At 46.5% G+C, this 19,977-nt stretch overlaps 1 protein-coding gene across 1 annotated transcript in view; it reads left to right on the top strand.

Moving 5' to 3' along the window:
- LOC311426300 (E3 ubiquitin-protein ligase RNF38-like) overlaps positions 1–19,977 on the top strand; it is a 171,474-nt gene that overhangs the window by 70,878 nt on the left and 80,619 nt on the right. Inside the window, exon 4 of the mRNA XM_084502652.1 lies at positions 6,949–7,142. Coding sequence (XP_084358778.1) covers positions 6,949–7,142 — 194 coding nt within the window. The remainder of the gene's footprint in view (positions 1–6,948; positions 7,143–19,977) is intronic.

The raw sequence follows: 19,977 nt of genomic DNA, 5'->3' as shown, positions 1-19,977 counted from the left end.
GAAGAGATCATGGACTGGCCAGAAGGCAGAGATTTCGGAGTATCACCATTTTGGAGTGAGAGAGCAATTGTGGTGGAGTTTAGATGCCCAGTAGGGTAAAACCACTACAAAAGGAAAGGATGAATATTGCTGGTCTATGGAAACAGACAGTTGAACGTTTAATTTGTTGTATGAAAAAACAAATATAACTCGTAGGCATGGGAGGGGTACAGAGATATTGTTCACCACTGAAGGAAGAAAATTTGTGCTGCCAAAGCTCAATTAGAGTTGAAGCCATCCTGTACTGTGGGGGACAATAAAAAGGGCTTTTTAAAGTATTTTAACAGCAAAAGGAGGACCAGAGAAAACATTGGTCTGTTATTTGATGAGGATGGTCACATCGCAAATATGGATGCAGACAAAGCTGAGACGTTTAATACCTTCTTCGCCTCTGTTTTCAACACTGATCATGGGCTCTGGGACCCCAGCTGCCCCGAGTTGGAGGACCGTGACTGCGGGAAAGATAAACTCCCAGTCAACCCCAAACTAGTGCGGGATTTGCTGCTCCACCTGGATGCATACAAGTCTATGGAGCCTGATGGGATTCATCACAGGGTACTCAGCTGGCTGATGTCATTGCAAGACCTCTCTCAAATATTTTTCAGTGGTCTTGGGACTCTCAAGAGGTCACAGCCAACTGGAAGATGACAAACGTTGTCCCAGTTTTCAAGAAGGGCAAGAAAGAAGACCCTGGTAATTACAGGCCTGTCAGTCTCACTTCAGTGCCTGGTAAAATGACAAAGATTAGCCTGTTGAGTTACTGAAAAACACTTGAAGGACAACGCAGTCACTGGTAACAGCCAACGTGGGTTCATGAGGGGAAGACCATGTTTAACAAACGTGTTGTTTTTTTTATGACAAGATCACCCATCTAGTTGACCAAGGGAAGACAGTTGATGTAATGTTTTTGGATTTCAGTAAAGCTTTGGATACTGTCTCACAGTATCCTTCTGGACAAAATGACCAGAATACAGTTAGATAAAAGCATAATAAGATGGATGAACAGGTCGGCTGACAGGTCGGACCCAAAGGGTTCTTGTAAATGGGGTTACATCAGGCTGGTGGCCAGTCACTTAGTGGGGTTCTGCAGGGCTCCATTTTAGGGCCAGTTCTCCTTAATGTTTTCATAAATGATTTGGATGTAGGACTTGAAGATTTTTTGAGCAAGTGGTTAGTCAATGGAATGGGTTGCACAGCGAACTGGTAGAGTCACCATCCCTGGGGGTATTTAAGAAAAGGTTGGATGTGGTACTTTGGAAGGGGTAATCCTGGATATATGTACAGACTAGGAAACTGTGGGACGAGAGGCTTAAAAGCAGACTAGTGGAAAGGGATCTGGGGTCTTTGGTCGACAGCAAGCTGAACATGAGCCAGCAGTGTGCCTTGGCAGCCAAAGGGCTAGCTGTATTCTGGTATGCATCAAGCACAGTATTGTTAGCTGGACGAAGGAAGTGATTGTCCTGCTGTACCCCGAGCTGATGCAGCCTCACCACGAGTATTCTGACCAGTTTTGGGCACCACAGTATAAGGAAAATATAAAAATGTGTCCAAAGGAGGGATACAAAAATGGTGAAGAGTCTGGATGGGAAGACGCATGAGAAGCGACTGAAGTCACTTGGTTTGTTCAGCCTGGAGAAGAGAAGACTGAGGGGAGACCTCATTGCAGTCTACAGCTTCTTCACAAGGGAGAGTGGAGGGTTAGGCACTGATCTCTTCTCTGTGGTGACCAGTGATAGGACCCGAGGAAACATCTTGAAGCTGCATCAAGGGAGGTTCAGGCTGGATATCAGGAAAAGGTTCTTCACCGAGAGGGTGGTCAGGCATTGTAAGAGGCTCCCCAGAGAAGTGGTCATGGCACTGAGCCTGGTAGAGTTCAAGAAGCGTTTGGATAACACTCTCAAACACACAGTCTAATTTTTTGGGTGATCCTTTGGGGTCCCAGGAATTGGACTTGATGATCCTTGTGGGTCCCTTCCGACTCAGGATATATAAAGCATTTGACACCGTCTCCCACAGCATCCTTGCAGCTAAACTGAGGAAGTGTGGTGTGGATGCTCGGGTAGTGAGGTAGACTGTGAACTGGCTGAAGAAAAGAGAGTTGTGGTCAATGGAACAGAGTCTAGTTGGAGGCCTGTATCTAGTGGAGTCCCTCAAGGGTCAGTACTGGGACCAGTATCATTCAATATATTCATCAGTGACTTGGACGAAGGAATAGAGTGCACTGTCAGCAAGTTTGCTGATGACACTAAGCTGGGAGGAGTGGCTGACAAGCCAGAAGGCTGTGCTGCCATCCAGCGAGACCTAGACAGGCTGGAGAGTTGGGCAGGGAGAAATTTAATGAAATATAATATTGGCAAGTGTAAAGTCCTGCATCTGGGTGAGAACAACTTCAGGTAGCAGTATAAGTTGGGGACTGCCCTGCTGGAGAGCAGCATAGGGGAAAGCGACCTGGGGGTCCTGGTGGACAGCGGGATGACCATTAGCCAGCACTGTGCCCTTGTGGCCAAAAAGGCCAATGGCATCCTAGGGTGTTTTAGAAGAGGTGTGGTGAGTAGATCGAGAGAGGTTCTCCTCCCCCTCTACTCTGCTCTGGTGAGACTTAATCTGGAATATTGCATTAGGTTCTGGGCCCCTCAGTTCAAGAAGGACAGGGAACTGCTTGAGAGAGTCCAGCGCAGAGCCACGAGGATGTGCCATTTTGCACCTTGTGCTATCAATAGTTCTGTTAGTATTATGCAATGCTCTATCTCCATACACAATTGGAATCCAAAAATTATAGTTAATTATGATGGGATTAACTTAATATTTATATAGAGCAGCTAATATAGTTATATTAGTACATCTTTCAAAGTTTTAAAAGTTATATCCCAAATTTCTTCTTTTGGAGAATGATCTTTAGACTCCAATTGACACCATTCTAGAGAACCAAATAGTAATTAAGGCAGAAGAACAGTACAGATGATAAAAATGATAAAAATGTGGATAATACACATAATCTTTAGGATTTTAATATTTGGAAGACAAATAGAAGGATACCTACTTAGCTTAGTTACTAGAAGATGGAATATCACCTATCCTGTTAATATACCAGCATGGACTCAGAGAGCAGAGGTCAGCAGGAAAGCATCTGAAGAGCAGCACAAAGGAATACCAGCCATTCCAGCCAATAAAAGTCTCATCAGGAGCCCAACGTAAATGCCTCTACACAAATGTGCATTGCATGGGGATAAAACAGGAGGCATTAGAAATGTGCGGACGCCTGGAGAGCTATGATCTTATTAGCATCACAGAGATATGGTGGCATGGTTCTCACGACTGGAGTGTTGTAATGGAAGGATACAGGCTCTTCAGGAAGGACAGGCAGGGGAGACAAGGAGGGGATGTCACCTTCTATGTCAATGACCAGCTGGAGTGAAAGGAGCTCTGCCTGGGGATAGATGAGGAGCTGACAGAGTTTATGGGTTAGGATTAAAGGGAGGGGAGAGGGCAGGGACAAGTGACATAATATGGGGGGTGGGGTGGGGGTGGGGTGGGAGTGGGGGCTGGTTCTGCTACAGGCCACCTGACCAGGAAGACCAAGCAGATGAGGCCCTCTACAGACAGATAGATGCAGCCTCACGTTCACAAGCCCTGGTCCTCAGAGGGGACTTCAACCACCCTGATATCCATGATATCCATGGGAATGCACAGCACAGCAGGGCATAGGCAATCCAGGAGGCTCCTGGAATGCACTGATGATAACTTCCTTCTCCAAGTAAGAGAGGAGCCAATGAGGAGCAGAGCTATGCTAGACCTGGTTCTCACCAACAAGGAGGGGCTGGTGGGGAATGTGAAGCTCAAGGGTAGCCTTGGCTGCAGTGACCATGAAATGGTGGAGTTCAAGATCCTTATGGCAGCAAGGAGGGCACGCAGCAAACTCACTACCACAGACTTCAGGAGAGCAGACTTTGTCCTCTTTAGGGATCTGCTTGGTAGAGTGCCCTGGAATAAAGCCCTGGAGGGAAGAGGAGACCAAGAAAGCTGGCTAATATTCAAGGATCACCTCCTCCAAGCTCAGGAGCAATGCATCCCACCAAAGAGGAAGTTGGGCAAAAATGCCAGGAGGCCTGCATGGATGAACAAGGAGCTCCTGGCCAACCTCGAGCACAGAAAAGAAGCTTACAGAGGGTGGAAGCAAATGTGGGTAACATGGGAAGAATACAGAGACATTGTCTGAGCAGCCAGGGATCAAGTTAGGAAAGCTAATTTCCATAGGATGTGATGAGGTGAATCTGAGAGTCCTGAAGGCACTGTCTCATTAAGTTGCTAAGCCTGGACCAGGGGACCGTCACAGGAAATACAGTCTCTGGTGACCAGCAATAGGACCCGAGGGAATGGCATAAAGCTGCATCAGGGGAGGTTCAGGCTGGATATCAGGAAAAGGTTCTTCACCGAGAGGGTGTTTGGGCAATGGAAGAGGCTCCCCAGGGAAGTAATCACGGCACCAAGCCTGCTGGAGTTCAAGAAGTGTTTGGATAACACTCTCAAACACATAGTCTAATTTTTTGAGTGGTCCTTCGGGGACCCAGGAGTTGGACTTGATGATCCTTGTGGATCCCTTCCAACTTAGGATATTCTATGATTCTAAGATGCATATTCTGATTTAAGCTCTTTCTCATGGCTGGGGCACTTGAAATGTCTTCACATAGATGTTTTTTTCTGGTGTTTAAGGAGGCTGATCTTATGGAAGTGGGAGCCCTTCCTGAGGAATTGCCCATTTCGTGGTCATGTGGACTTGATGGACTTTGGACTTGATGGTCTTGAAGGTCTTTTCCAACCTAGACTAGTCTATGTGGTTTAATGAAACTTTACACCAGAAGTCTTTGACTTCTTTGTTCTTTCAAGTTAAATTGCAGTTTATGAAGGAATTCAAAAGTGAGTGGGGGATGAGCAAATATATGTTTCATAGATTCATAGGATAATTCAGGTCTGAAGGGATCTCAGGAGTTTTCTAATCCAACCTCTTACTCAAAGCAGGGTCAACTATGATATCAGACCGTATGAGTTGACCAGACTGGATAATTGTATTCACGCCAGCTTCATTTTAAGGAAATCATGATAAACAGGAATCAATACTGGGTCCAGTCCTGTTTAACATCTTCATTAATGATCTGGATAATGGGGCAGAGTGTACCATCAACAAGTTTGCTGATGATACAAAAATGGGATGAGTGGCTGATATGCCAGAGAGTAGTGCTGCCCTCTAGAAGGACCTTGACAGGCTGGAGAAATGGGCTTACAGGAACCTCATGATTTTCAACAAGGGGAAGTGCAAGGTCCTGCATCTGGGGAGGAACTATGCTAGCATGCATCTCGTAGGAATGGAGTGCATATGCTGAACTAGAGCTCTAGATGGCATCTATGTACTAGCAAATATAGATCGCACAGATTTGAAGTCTGCGCTTATGTAGTGGGTTTATGTGGCAAGGTTTTGGTAGCAGGGGGCCATAGGGGTGGTTTCTGTGAGAAAGATCTAGAAGCTGCCCCATGTTTGGGAAGGGCCCCATTGTTTTCCAGAGCTGAGCCAATAAGCGATGTTGTTTTGCGCCTCTGTGAGAGCAGATTTAAGACAGGGAAAAAAACGCTGCGCCACACAGCAGCTGGGAGAGTGAAGGGAGTGAGGAACGGCACCAAGGTCAGTGTAGAAGGAGGGGGAGAGGTGCTCCAGGCGCCGGAGCAGAAGTCCCCTGCGGAGGACCATGGTGAAGCAGGATGTCCCCCTGCAGCCCATGGAGTACCACGGTGGAGCAGGGTTCCACGCTGCAGCCCGTGGAGGAGACCACGGTGGAGCAGGTGGCCCTGCACCGACGGAGGCTGCCGCCTGTGGAAGACCCCTGCCGGAGCAGGTTCCGGGCCGGACCTGTAGCCCGTGGAGAGGAGACCACACAGGAGCAGGTGACCTGGCAGGAGCTGCTGCCCGTAGGGGACCCAGGTTGGATCAGTTTTCTCCTGAGGGATGGACCCCATGGTACGGACCCATATCTGGAGCAGTTATTGAAGAGCTGCTGCCTGTGGGAAGCCCACACTGGATCAGTTCATCAAGTACTGCATCCCGTGGGTGGGACCCCACAGCACAGGGGACGAGAGTGACCGAGAAGGAGCGGCAGAGAAGAAGCGCTGTAGACTGACCATAACCCCCATTCCCCCGTTCCCCTGTGCCACTTGGGGGGAGGAGGTGGAAGAGGGTGGATGGAGGGGGGAGGTGCTTTTGGTTTCTTTCCTTTGTTTCTCACTTCTCTAGCTTGTTAGTAATGAGCAATAAATCTTACTATCTTCTTATGCTGAGTCTGTTTTGCCCGTTACAATAATTATTGCGTGATTTTCTTGTCCTTATCTCAACCCTTGAGCCCTTTTCACATATTTTCTCCCCATTCCTCTTTGAGGAGGGAGAGTGAGAGAATGGCTGTGGTGGAGCTCGGCTGCCCACTCGAGCGGAACCACGACAGCTTATCTTCTCCAAAAAGGTCTTTTCATCACTTATGCGTTTATATCCTATATCTGTCAGGGGAGGGAAGGGTGCCTGTGCTGGATATTATAACAAAATGTGACATACCTCCTTCTTCTGAAGTAAATGTTTACTCCTTTATCTGATATATCTTATGTTGTTATCTTAGCATTAGTATTTAAAATACCTTGATGCTGCTAAAATATGCTTTAGTAAAAATGCTCATGCAGACAAATAAGTGTTTACATTATGAAGGCAGTAGATTTTATAACTATTTATAGTTTTTTAATTTTATGGTGTTTTGATCTAGTTTGTTAAGTGTGTTTCTCTAATGCTAGGTGAAGAAAATAATATTGGAGTTTCAGTATGGGAAACAAATCACTCAGCTGAGGGTTTTTCTTTTTTTTTTTTTTATATTGCCACAGAGTGAAGATAGGTCGAGTCCCAAGAGACAACGCCTTTCTCATTCAGTCTTTGACTATACAGTGTCATCACCAACTGCATCACCACCAATACGACCGTGGGAGATGACATCAAATAGGCAGCCTCCTTTGTCTCGGTCCAACCAACATCACTTCTCTGGGGAACACTGCAGCACACCTGCACGAAATAGAAGGAGGTAGGCAAGCTATATAGATTGGAGACCAGTTTCTAGGGACTCTCTATTGTCAAGTCGGGGAAGACTATTTCAGGCAACACTGAATAATATTTATCATATGTTAAACAGAAAAAATGAATGAATCGTAGACTAATAGAATGGTTTGGGTTGGAAGGGACCTTAAAGATCATCTAGTTCCAACCCCCCTGCCATGGGCAGGGACGCCTTCCATGAGATCAGGTTGCCCAAAGCCCCATCCAACCAGGCCTTGAACACTTCCAGGGAGAGGACATCCACAACTTCTCTGGGCAACCTTTTCCAGTGCCTCACCACCCTCACAGTAAAGATTTTCTTTCTTATATTCAACCTAAACTTACCCTCTTTTAATTTAAAGCTGTTACCCCTTGTTGTGTTGCTACATTCCTTGATAAAGAGTCTCTCCCCATCTTTCCTGTAGGCCCCCTTTAGGTGCTCAAAGGCCACTGTGTCTCCCTAGATCCTTCTCTTCTCTAGGCTAAACAACCCCAGCTTTCTCAGCCTTTCTTAATAGGAGAGGTGCTCCAGACCTCTGATCATCTTCATGGCTTTCCTCTGGACCCACTCTAATAGGTCCATGTCTTTCTTATGCTGTGGGCCCCAGAAATGAACACAGTACTCCAGGTGGGGTCTCATGAGAGCAGAGTAGAGGGGGAGAATCACCTCCCTGGTGGCCATGCTTCTTTTGATGCAGACAAGGATACAGTTGATTTTCTGGGCTTTATTTGCACATTGTCAGCTCATGTTGAGTTTTTCATCCACCATTACTCCAAAGTCCTTCTCCGCAGGACTACTCTATTCACTCATCACCCAGGCTATATTCATGTTTGGGTTTGCCCTGACACAGGTACAGGACCTTGAACTTGCCCTTGTTGAACCTCATGTTGTTTGCATGGGCCCACCTCTTGAGCCTGTCAGGGTCCCTCTGGATGGCATCCCTTCCCTTCAGCATGTCATCTGCACCACACAGCTTGCTGTTGTCGGCAAACTTGCTGAGGGTGCACTCGATCCCACTATGTCACCAACAAAGATGTTAAATAGCACTGGTCTCAATACTGACCCCTGAGGAACACCACACATTACTGATCTCCACCTGGACATTGAACCATTGACCGCAGCACTTTGAGTGAGACCCAAAGAAACAGTACGGCTGCTGGAAGGAGGGTCAGGCGACGAGGAAGGAATATAGGGATGCTGTTCATATTTGTAGGGAGAAAATTTGTGGGGCCAAAGCTCAACTAGAGTTGAAGCTGGCCATGTCTGTGGGAGACAATAAAAAAGTTTTTTTTAGATATGTTAACAGAAAAAGGAGAAACAAAGAAAATATAGGGCCGCTACTTGATGGGGAAGGTCTCCTCACAGACAGTGACATAGGAAAAGCAGAGACATTTAATGCCTTCTTCACCTCTGTCTTCAGTGCTGATGATGGGCTTCGGGACCCAGGGTGCCCTGAGCTGGAGAACCATGACGGTGGGAAAGACAAACTCCCAACCGACCTTGAATGTGTGCGGGATTTACTGCTCCACCTGGATCCCTACAAGTCCATGGGTCCGGATGGGATCCATCCCAAGGTGCTTAAAGAGCTGGCTGATGTCATCGCGGGACGTCTCTCAATTATTTTTCAACGATCTTGGGAACCTGGAGAGGACCATGAAGAAGGACTTATGGGTGATAAGAAGGTTGGAGGCCATCTTGGGCACAGTGATCACGAACTAATAGATTTTTCAATTACTGGAAAAGTGGGGGCGAGGGGTGGGAGGGTAGCAGAACTGCCACCCTGGACATATATCTGTTGCACAGAGAACTGCCACCATGGACTTATATCTGTTGCACAGAGGCACTTCAGTGGCAAGGGGGAGCTCATCCTCCAGCTCCGATCAGAGACAAGGATACACTCTCTCTTGTCCTGTGAGTCTTTCAAATGTGCTCATTCAGGGCTGCAAGCTTGTTTACCTACCCATTGCCTGGACTTAAGGCAGGGCTGTTGTTGAGGGATTTTTGAAACAGAAAGGAGGCCATGACTTGCTGCAGCTGAGCAAATCAAGCTGCCAGGACGACTATGAGAAGTTCCCATGACAGTGTTCCCACATCGCCCGATTGAGGAATTTAAAAAATATTGTTGCCAGCAGCTGGCTTCAAGGACGGGATCTACGTGACTGCTAATCACAAGGGAGTTGTTTTCTTGCAGGTGGGGTTGTTTTCTTGCAGTTGTTTGTCTGAGTGCTTTTGACCAATAATCTTGTGTGAGACACTATCCTCCCCTGTTAAGTTTGCTATAAAAGTCAGGCTATTCGGGTAATAAAGGGAGAGCATGATCTGACCATACTAGTGTCTGTCGTGTTTTTGGCCGTTCTTCCTGCAACAGGCTGTTGCTTGGACCGTGTCAATGTATAATACCATTTGTCAATCTCCTGCTCAGATTCCTGAATGCTTTGTTGTCTGGTGAGCTCCTCTTGCAACAGAGCCACCTGTTTGAAAAGCTCATCCATCTGGGCACACCTGTACCCATGACACCCACCTCTGCCTTCAGGACCTAGGGGGACTTCCAGAGACTGGAGTTCCCTGGAACTGAGGGTCCTAGAAACTACAGGCCTGTCAGTATATCCAATGATAGAGTTAGGAAAGGTAATGCCCAAATAAAACTGAATTTCACCAGGGACATCAAGGGCAACAAGAAGGGCTTCTATAGGTACATCATTTATAAAAGGAAGACCATGGAAATTGTGGGCCCTCTCCAGAAGGAAATGGTTGACCTAGTGTCGCGTTAAGGGGTGTAGCTGATTAACCGTTATGGGCCCGGTTGGATTCAGGGTACTGAACCAGTCGGACATTCACCAATAACTCATTAACCGTCTGGGGGTCCGGTCAGACATTCACCAATAACGCGTTAACCGTCTGGGGGTCTGGTTGGATTCAGAACACTGAATTATCACAGTCACGGATAACTACCCTTACCCTAGTTGCACTTAATGAGAGCTATCACAATGCAATCAAGTATGGTTTATTACAACAACAGATAATCAGGTTCTTTTGGATTGCCGGTGATAGTGACTGTCTGCAAAAGCAAGCTAGTATGCATGAAATACAGGTGTTACAGGTGCACAGCCTAGAAATAAACGCATTAAAAGGATCAAAGACTCTATAGAGATTTATAAGCAAGTATTCAGATCTCACCCAAAGGCGTCCCAATGGGGGGGAAGAGAGGCTCAGCCCGTCGACAGATCCCAGGGGTCAGGAGGTCCTAAGGATGTTGTATTTCCTCGGGATGGTATCTCCCCTGACAGTGGTATCTTCCCTAACATCCCCTCTCTCTTAGGCCAATTTATATTATTTTCTATCTTTTAGGTGGAGCTTGAGTGACTCTAGTCAAGCATATCTTAGTTATGATTGGTGAAAAGTTCTCCCGTCTCCATTTAAAGTAATAGGCTCCAAGAAATTCAGGGCGCATACTCAGTGAGGGGTGGTCGCACTTTGGAGGCGGGTAGCTTTTGGGATGGAGGTGTGTTTTGGTATTATAATGATATTATAATGAGCAAAAAGTACACTAGGGTACAGCATTTGTCAAAACATGACAAGTCCTTGGCTCAGGGTGGCAAAAAGTGCAGCTTATCGGTCTCAGTGTGCACAAGAGCAATCGAGTCCCCACCTGGTCACAGAGCCTAGCCGTGGTGTCTCCACTCCACTCTACGCTCCGTGCTGTTCCTTAGGGCTAGCGCACCAAGTTTCCCCAGCACGATAGCATCTGAGGTTGGGAGCCCAGGGAACGCTCAGGTAATGCAGCTATGCCCTACCCTGAAAGCCTCTTCAATGCTATACATTTTCCTTAAAAATGCGAATGTTAGTTTTATTTCCCTAGTTACCTCAGGCAATTACACCACACCTAGTTACGCAGGATATGGAGATGGCCAAGGTACTCAATGACTTTTTCACCTCACTCTTCACTGGCAAGTGCTCTAGCTACACCATCCAAGTCCCAGAAGGTAAAGGCAGGAACTGGGAGAATGAAGAAACTCCCAGTGTAAGAGAGGATGAGGTTCAGAACCATCTAAGGAACCTGAAGGTGCACAAGTCCATAGGACCTAAAGAGATGAATCTGAGAGTCCTGAGGGAGTTGTCTCATGAAGTTGCTAAGACACTATCCACCACATCAGGTGCCCCTGGAACAGGGACACCCCACCCCTCACAGTTTTAAAAGGGAAAAAAGATGCAAGGAACTACAGGCCAGTCGGTCTCCTCTCTGCCTGGAAAGATCATGGAGCAGATCCTCCTGGAAACTATGCACATGGAAAAAAAAGCTGGTGATTGGTGAAAGACAACATGGTTTCACTAAAGGCAAAATGTGCCTGACAAATCTGGTGGCCTTCTACAATGAAATTACAGCATTGGTAGATGGGGAAGAGCAACTGATGTCATCTATCTGGCCTTGTGCATATCATTTGAAACTGTTCTACACGATTTAAACAGCACTTCTTCCAAGCTCAAGATCAGTGCATCCCAAAGAGTAGGAAATAAGGGAAGGGGTGGCTGGAGACCTGTGTGGATGAGCAAGGACCTCATCAACAAGATCAAAAGGAAGAGGAAGGTCTATGAAATGTGGAAAAAGGGGCCTGTCCTTTAGGAGGAGTATAGGAGTGTTGTCAGGGCCTGCAGGGACACGACAAGGAAGGCTAAAGCCCACCTGGAGGTGAAGCTTGCAAAAGAGATAAAGGATAATAAGAGGGTTTTTGTTTTTGTTTTTTAAAGTATGTAAACAGTAAAAGAAAGTCTAGAGATAATGTGGGTTCCCTGCTGAAAAAGGGGGGTGTCCTGGTAATGGGGGACACTGAGAAGGCGGAGATATTGAATGCCTTCTTTGCTTTGGTCTTTGCTTCAAAGAGGCCCCCCCCCCCCAGGACTCCTGGACCCTGGACGGAGGAGAAAATATCTGGGAAGTGGAGATCTACCCACCTGGTTGATGAGGGAATGGTTCGGGAGCATCTGAGTGGGCTCAACGCACACAAATCCATGGGTCCCGATGGGATGCATCCACGTGTGCTGAGGGAATTAGCGGAGGTGATCGCCAAACCACTCTCTATCATCTTTGAAAGGTCCTGGAGAACAGAAGATGAGCCTGAAGATTGGAGGATAGCCAATGTCACTCCGGTCTTCAAGAAGGGCAAGAAGGAGGGTCCGAGAAACTACAGGCCAGTCAGTCTCACCTCTGTCCCTGGAAAAGTGTTGGAATAGCTTGTTCTGGAGGCCATTTCCAAGCAATTGGAAGAGAAGAAGGTTATGAGGAGTAGTCAGAATGGATTCACCAAGGGGAAATCATGTTCAACCAACCTCGTTGCCTTCTATGATGGCATCACCAGTTGGGTAGATGAGGGGAGAGTGGTGGATGTAATCTACCTTGACTTTAGCAAGGCTTTCGATACTGTCTGCCATGACATCCTTCTAGCAAAGCTGAGAAAGTGTGGGATAGAGGAGTGGACAGTAAGGTGGGTTGAGAACTGGCTGACTGGCCGAGCTCAGAGGGTGGTGATCGGTGGAGCAGAGTCTGGCTGGAGGCCTGTGACTAGCGGTGTTCCCCAGGGGTCGGTGCTGGGTCTGGTCTTGTTCAACATTTTAAACGACGACCTTGATGAGGGAATAGTGTCCACCCTCAGCAAGTATGCCGATGACACAAAGCCAGAAGGCTGTGCTGCCATTCAGCGAGACCTGTACTTGCTGGAGAGATGGGCAGGAAGAAACCAAATGAGGTTTAATAAGATCCAGTATAGAGTCCTGCACCTGGGAAGGAACAACCGGATATATCAGTACAGGCTGGGTGATGACCTGCTGGAGAGGAGCTCTGCGGCGAAGGACCTAGGGGTCCTGGTGGACGACAGGTTAACCACGATCCAGCAGTGCGCCCTCGTTGCCAAGAGGGCCAATGGGATCCTGTCATGCATTAAAAGGAGTGTGGCCAGCAGGTCAAGGGAGGTGATCCTCCCTCTCTACTCTCCCTTGGCCAACCTCTTTTCAGTGGTTTGTGGGGACAGGACAAAAAGATCACATCATCTGGTTTCCCTTGATCGACTAGACGGCTGATCTTATCATAAAAGGAAATCAAATTTGTTAAACAGGACCCACCCCTCGTGAACCCATGTTGGCTGGGACCAATGACTGCATTGTCCCCCAGGTGTGCTTCAATAACTTCAATGATCATCTTCTCCTTAATTTTACCAGGCACTGACATGAGACTGACAGGCCTGTAATTGCTAGGGTCTTCTTTCTTACCCTTCTTGAAAATTGGCACAATATTTGCCAGTTTCCAGTCTACTGGGACCTCTCCAGGTTCCCAAGATCGTTGAAAAATAATTGAGAGAGGCCTCGTGTAAAGTACAATAAGGTGTCCCCTGAGCCTTCTTTTCTCCAAGCTAAACAACCCCAGCTTCCTCAGCTGCTCCTCATAAGACTTGTTCTCTCGATCCTTCACCAGCTTCATTGCCCTTCTTTGGGCATGCTCCAGCACCTCGATGTCCTTCTTGTAGTGAGGGGCCTAAAGCCAAACACAGTATTTGAGGTGCAGCCTCACCAGAGCCGAGTAAAGAGGGACAATCACTTCCCTAGTCCTGCTAGCCACATGCTATTCCTGATACAAGCCAGGATGCTATTGGCCTTCTTGGCCACCTGAGCACACTGCTAGCTCATATTCAGCTGGCTATCGACTAATACCCCCAGGTCCCTTTCTGCCCGGCCATCTTTCCAGCCACTCTTCCCTCAGCCTGTAACGTTGCATGGGATTGTTGTGACCAAAGTGCAGGACTCTGCACTTAGCCTTGTTGAACTTCATACAGTTGGCCTCAGCGCATCGGTCCAGCCTATCCATATCCCTCTGTAGAGCCTTCCTACCCCCAAGCAGATCAACACTACCACCCAACTTGGTGTCATCTGCAAACTTACTGAGGGTGCACTCGGTCCCCTCATTCAGATAAAGATATTGAAGAGAACTGGCTCCAGTACTGAGCCCTGGGAGACACCACTAGGCACCGGCCTCCAGCTGGATTTAACTCCATTCACCACGAATCTTTGGGCCCGGCCACTCAGACAGTTTCTCCAGTAGAATGCTGTGGGAAATGGTGTCAAGAGCCTTACTGAAGTCTAGGTAGACCACATCCACAGCCTTTCCCTTGTCCACTGAGCGTGTCACCTTGACGTAGAAGGAGATCAGGTTTGTCAAGCAGGACCTGCCTTTGATAAACCCATGCTGACTGGGCCTGATCACATGATTGTCCTGGCTGGGCCTGATCACCTGGTTGTCCTGTAAGTGCTGTGTGATGGCACTCAAGATAATCTGTTCCATGAGCTTCCCCAGCACTGAGATCAGACTGACAGGCCTGTAGTTTCTCGGATCCTCCTTCCAGCCCTTTTTGTAGATGGGTGTTAAATTTTCTAGCCGTCAGTCGACTGGGACCTCCCCTGATAGCCAGGACTGCTGATAAATGATGGAAATCGGCTTGGCAAGCACTTCTGCCAGATCCCTGAGTATCCTCAGGTGGATCCCATCTGGCCCCATAGACTTGTATACATCTAAGTGGAGTAGCAGGTCGCAAAACATTTCCTCATGGATTATGAGGGCTTCATTCTGCTCCCTGTCCCTATCTACCCTGAGAAGAACTTTTCTTGCTGCTAAAGACTGAAACAAAGAAGGCATTAAGTACCTCAACCTTGTCCTCATTTCTTGTCACTGTTTCCCCCCACATCCAATAAAGGATGGAGATTCTCCTTAGACCTCCTTTTCTTGTTTATGTATTCATAAAAAACATTGTTATTGTCTTTAACAGCAATAGCCATATTGAGGTCAAGTTGGGCTTTGGCCCTTCTAATTTTCTCCCTGCACAGCCTCTCGACATCTTTGTAGTCCTCCTGAGTGGCCCGCCCCTTCTTCCAAAGATCATAAACCCTCTTGTTCTTCCTGAGCAATAGCCACAGCTCTCTGTTCAGCCAGGTCAGTCTTCCTCTGTACTGACTCATCTTTCGGCATATGGGGATGGCCTGCTCAGGTGCCTTTAGGATTTCTTTCTTGTAGAGTGTCCAGCCTTCCTGGACTCCTTTGCCCTTCAGGACTTTCAGGACTGCCTCCCAAGGGACTCCACCAACCAGTCTCCTTAACAGGCCAAAGTCTGCCCTCCGGAAGTCCAGGGTGGCAGTTCTGCTACCCTCCCCCCCCTCCCCCCCGCCCCCACTTTTCCAAGAATTGAAAAATCTATTAGTTTGTGATCACTGTCCCCGAGATGGCCTCCAACCTTCTTATCACCCACAAGTCCTTCTGCATTTATGAGCAAAAGGTCCAGTGGGGCACCATCCCTAGATGGCTCGCTCACCAGCTGTGTCAGGAAGTTATCTTCCACGCACTCTGGAAACCTCCTAGACTGTTTCCTCTCTGCTGTGTTGGATTTCCAGTAGACCTCTGGTAAGTTGAAGTACCCCATGAGAGCAAGGGCTAGCGATTGAGAGACTTCTCCCAGCTGCTTGTAGAATATTTTGTCTGCCTTTTCGGCCCTGTTAGGCAGTCTATAACAGATGCCCTCCAGGACATCTGCCTCATTGGACTTCCCCCTGATTCTTACCCATAAGCATTTAACCCTGTCATCGCCATTATTAATCTCAAGACAATCCAAACCCTCCATAGCATACAGGGCTACCCCACCGCCTCTCCTTCCTAGCCTATCCCTTCTGAAGAGTTTGTAGCCATCCTTTGAAGTGCTCCAGTCATGCCTGCCATCCCACCATGTTTCAGTGATGGCAACTATGTCATAGCCCTCCTGCTGCACAATGGCTTCCAGTTCCTCCTGTTTGTTGCCCATACTCCATGCATATGTGTAGATGCACTTCAGCTAGGCTAGAGATCCTGTCACCTTTTTGGGGAGAGAAGCCCTAATTCCTGCATGACCGTTCCCAGGCACTTTTGTGATTTCTAACCCGTCAATGTCCCTTGTGCCTTTGCTGCTGCATGGATCTCCATCCCCTACCTCAATAGGGGTGGCAGACTGATGGACCTTGCTAACACACCATCCCGTAACCACTGTCATACCACCCCCAGGCTTGTCTCTGTCAAGCCTGGTTTTATCCCTTTCCCCTTTCAAATCTAGCTTAAAGCCCTATCAATGAGTCCTGTTAACTCCTGAGCAAAGATCCTTTTCCCCCTTAGAGACAGGTGAACCCCTGTCGCGTTGAGGGGTGTAGCTTATTAACTGTTATAGGTCCGGTCAGATTCAGGATACTGAACTATCGCAATCACAGATTCACCAATAACGCATTAACCATTAGGGGTCCGGTCGGATTCACCAATAACGCATTAACCGTAATGGGTCTGGTGGAATTCAGAGCACTGAATTACCACGGGCACAGATTCACCAATAACGTATAACCACCCTTACTTTAGTCGCGTTTAATGAGAACTATCATGGCTAGGAACAATGCAATCAAGTGCAATTTATTACTGCAACAGGTACACAGGTTCTTTGGATTGCCGGCAATAGTTACTTTCTGCAAAAGCAAGTTAGCATGCATGACATACACAGGTGACAGAGGTGCACAGCCTGGAAATTAACGCATTAAAAGGCACAAAGACTCTATAGAGATTCCTAAGTTTCCGCAGAGACACACAGTATAACCAAGTGTTCAAATCTCACCCAAAGGCGTCCCAATGGGGGGGAAGAGAGGCTCAGCCCATCGACTGGTCCCAGGGGTCAGGAGGTCCTCGGGATGGTGTATTCCCTCGGGATGCTCCTAACGATGGTATCTTCCCTGACATCCCCTCTCTCTTAGGCCAATTTATATTATTTTCTATCTTTTAGGTGGAGCTTGAGTGACTCTAGTCAAGCATATCTTAGTTATGATTGGTGAAAAGTTCTCCTGTCTCCGTTTAAAGTAATAGGCTCCGAGAAATTCAGGGCGCATGCTCAGTGAGGGGTGGTCGCACTTTGGAGGCGGGTAGCTTTTGGGATGGAGGTGTGTTTTGGTATTATAATGATATTATAATGAGCAAAAAGTACACTAGGGTACAGCATTTGTCAAAACATGACAGGTCATTGGGTCAGGGTGGCAAAAAGTGCAGCTTATCGGTCTCAGTGTGCCCAAGAACAATCGAGTCCCCACCTGGTCACAGAGCCTAGCCGTGGTGTCTCCACTCCACTCTACGCTCCGTACTGTTCCTTAGAGCTAGCACACCAAGTTTCCCCAGCACGATAGCATCTAAGGTTGGGAGCCCAGGGAACGCTCTGTTAATGCAGCTAAACCTTACCCTGAAAGCCTCTTCAATGCTGTACATTTTCTTTAAATTGTGAATGTTAGTTTTATTTCCCTAGTTACTTTAGGCAATTGCACCACATAATCCACCCCATGACTATAGTCACTCAAGCTTCACGACAGTTGGAATATGTCGGGGATTTCACATACAATCTCGGGACGAGGTTTATCGAGTGTGTTTAGGGATGCTAAACGTTTCACCATAAACCCAAGTTTAACTTACAAACTAATTGTCAGTATAAAGCATAATACAGTGAGTATTAACAGAACAACAACAGGGTGAAGCATCTTGCTGAAGATTCCTGTGGCAGCTGGTGACCATCCAAACAGAGTGTCCCACCAACGGTGTCTTTCATCTCTCTTTACTCTTTCCATCACTCAATGTATTTCTTGTGCATCTTGATGGACTGTAATCAGAGTCTTTTGTCCATTTTCTCGAACTTGTGTCATCAGCCACTTCAAGTCCTCACATACCAGCAATTTCTTCACCAAGGTGAGGTTCATTCCAATAGAAGTAGGCAGCAGATCATGAAACAAAATATAATGGGATGCAATAAGTTGACAAAAGGTTACAGGAGCTGCGTAACTAAAATCACGTCCTAGAATTTTGGTAAAATTACAAACTTAAATATTAGAGTGATCACTTGTATTTACAATAGTATTATCTATGACTATAGAATCACAATGGGTTCTCATGCAAACAGTGTTTCCCAATATATACAAGTACAGTTTCAAGGGTTTCATTAGAATGTATCTCAAAGTGGCAAATAGTTTCAGTGGCAAATAGGTTCAGTGTCAAGACAAATGTCTTGGGCTTCCAGCGTGTTACTCTCACAGATGAAGCCTTTTTGTTCACACACAATACATGCATTCACATCAATTTTTTGCTACTTTCCTCCCTTTTGATGGGCCCATATTTTATGCTCTTTAGGATAAAGTATAGTTCTATTATGATTGAGTCCTAATGCAATTATTGGATATATATTGTATATGGTGACATTACTTATGGTAAGTATAAAGGCAAAGATTTTATCATTTTCTGCATAATAGGTAAAGTTGACTAATTGCCACCATGCTTGAAATTCTTTTTCAAATTATGAAGCATTGTCCCAAATCAGTTTTCGAATTTCAATGGGCAAAGTTCCTCCTTCTCCCTCTCTAATGATAGCTGCTGCTACAGATTGTATCCATAACTGCACTTGGATGTAGCTCAAGGCAAGGGAGGTATTGCCTTGGGTTTTTCCAAGGGCATTTACAATTAATTGATGATCATTTTCCTCAGTTTGTTCCCAATAACCCAGTTGCATCCCGTGGCATGCAACGAGATTGTAGATATTAATGTGCAGCGCTAGCTCTACCCGTTTTAGAGACCAGCCAGGGTTAAAGAGAACTTGTTGTTGTCCCACATTTTTAATTATGTAAGGACCAGGGCTGAAGATGGAAGGAGTTAGACCAATGGGAAGCTGAGTTGGTACATTTTCAAATGTCTGCGGGGGCAAAGGCTTCTTAATTCTGTGCCTCTGTAACCCCAAAGACAGTACACAATTATAGGTTTGGTGAAAGTAAAATTGTATCAGCAATCAAAATTTGGTTCAGTTATTTTGGTACAATCAGTACTATAATTTTGTTGTCTGGTAGAATCAGCATAAACTGTCTTAATCTCCATCAGCCTATTTTAAGTGGATCCATTAGTTATTTGGCAACTGATTTGTATTGTCTGGCCAGACATGGCTTGAAGTTCAGCCATTCTTAGGGAATCGTTCCAACTCCATTCATCTTTTGAAAATATTTTACCCCCATGTAAAACTAAAGTAGAGATATTTAGATCCTTTTTGTTCTGAGGTGTTCCGATGATTGTGCTATAGTGTGACAATGCATGGTTAGATGCCACAGTGAAATACCTCAGCTCCATGCACAACCACAGTAGCTAAGTTTCCTTTAAGGTTTGTAATTGCATCAAGGTCAGGGTAAAGCATAGCATTATTAATCCAAACTGTTGATTCGTCATCTTCCAGCTGTCCATATACAGTTCGCTCAGGGTTCCTGTGAACACAAAAGAAAAGAAAATATGCTCGGTTGTATTCAACTGGCAGGGATAGAAAGAGGGTGAAATAGCAATCTTAGATTTCCCATGCATAGAAATATTTGGGAGTAGTTAGCACTATTACTACTGTTAGATACACAGAGGGCTTTCACTATCTCTGCCATGTTTGGAACTGCGGCAGTCAAAGGTGTAGTGTTAGCATTCAACTGTCTGTAATTCACTGTAAAATGCCATTGCCTGGTTGGTTTCTTTACCAGCCACACTGGTGAATTGTAAGGTGAATGGGTCCTTTTAACAATGCCTCTTTCTTCCAATTCCATTACCACCCCGTCAATCCCCATAAGTGCTGCTGCTGGCAATGGATATTGCCGAACATTAGTAACTTTAGAGGGATGTAAGGGTATGGATGTTTGTAACAGACTCCATCTCACTGTGCCTGAATCCCTTTGATGTGTCGCGAAACTCCACACAGTTCCATCAGGGAGTTTCCACATACGACCATGC

Source organism: Aythya ferina (assembly GCF_964211825.1).
Source record: "Aythya ferina genome assembly, chromosome: W".
Taxonomy (NCBI): domain Eukaryota; kingdom Metazoa; phylum Chordata; class Aves; order Anseriformes; family Anatidae; genus Aythya; species Aythya ferina.
The sequence above is the reverse complement of the archived record's forward strand: the minus strand, read 5'-3'. Positions and strand labels throughout refer to the sequence as shown.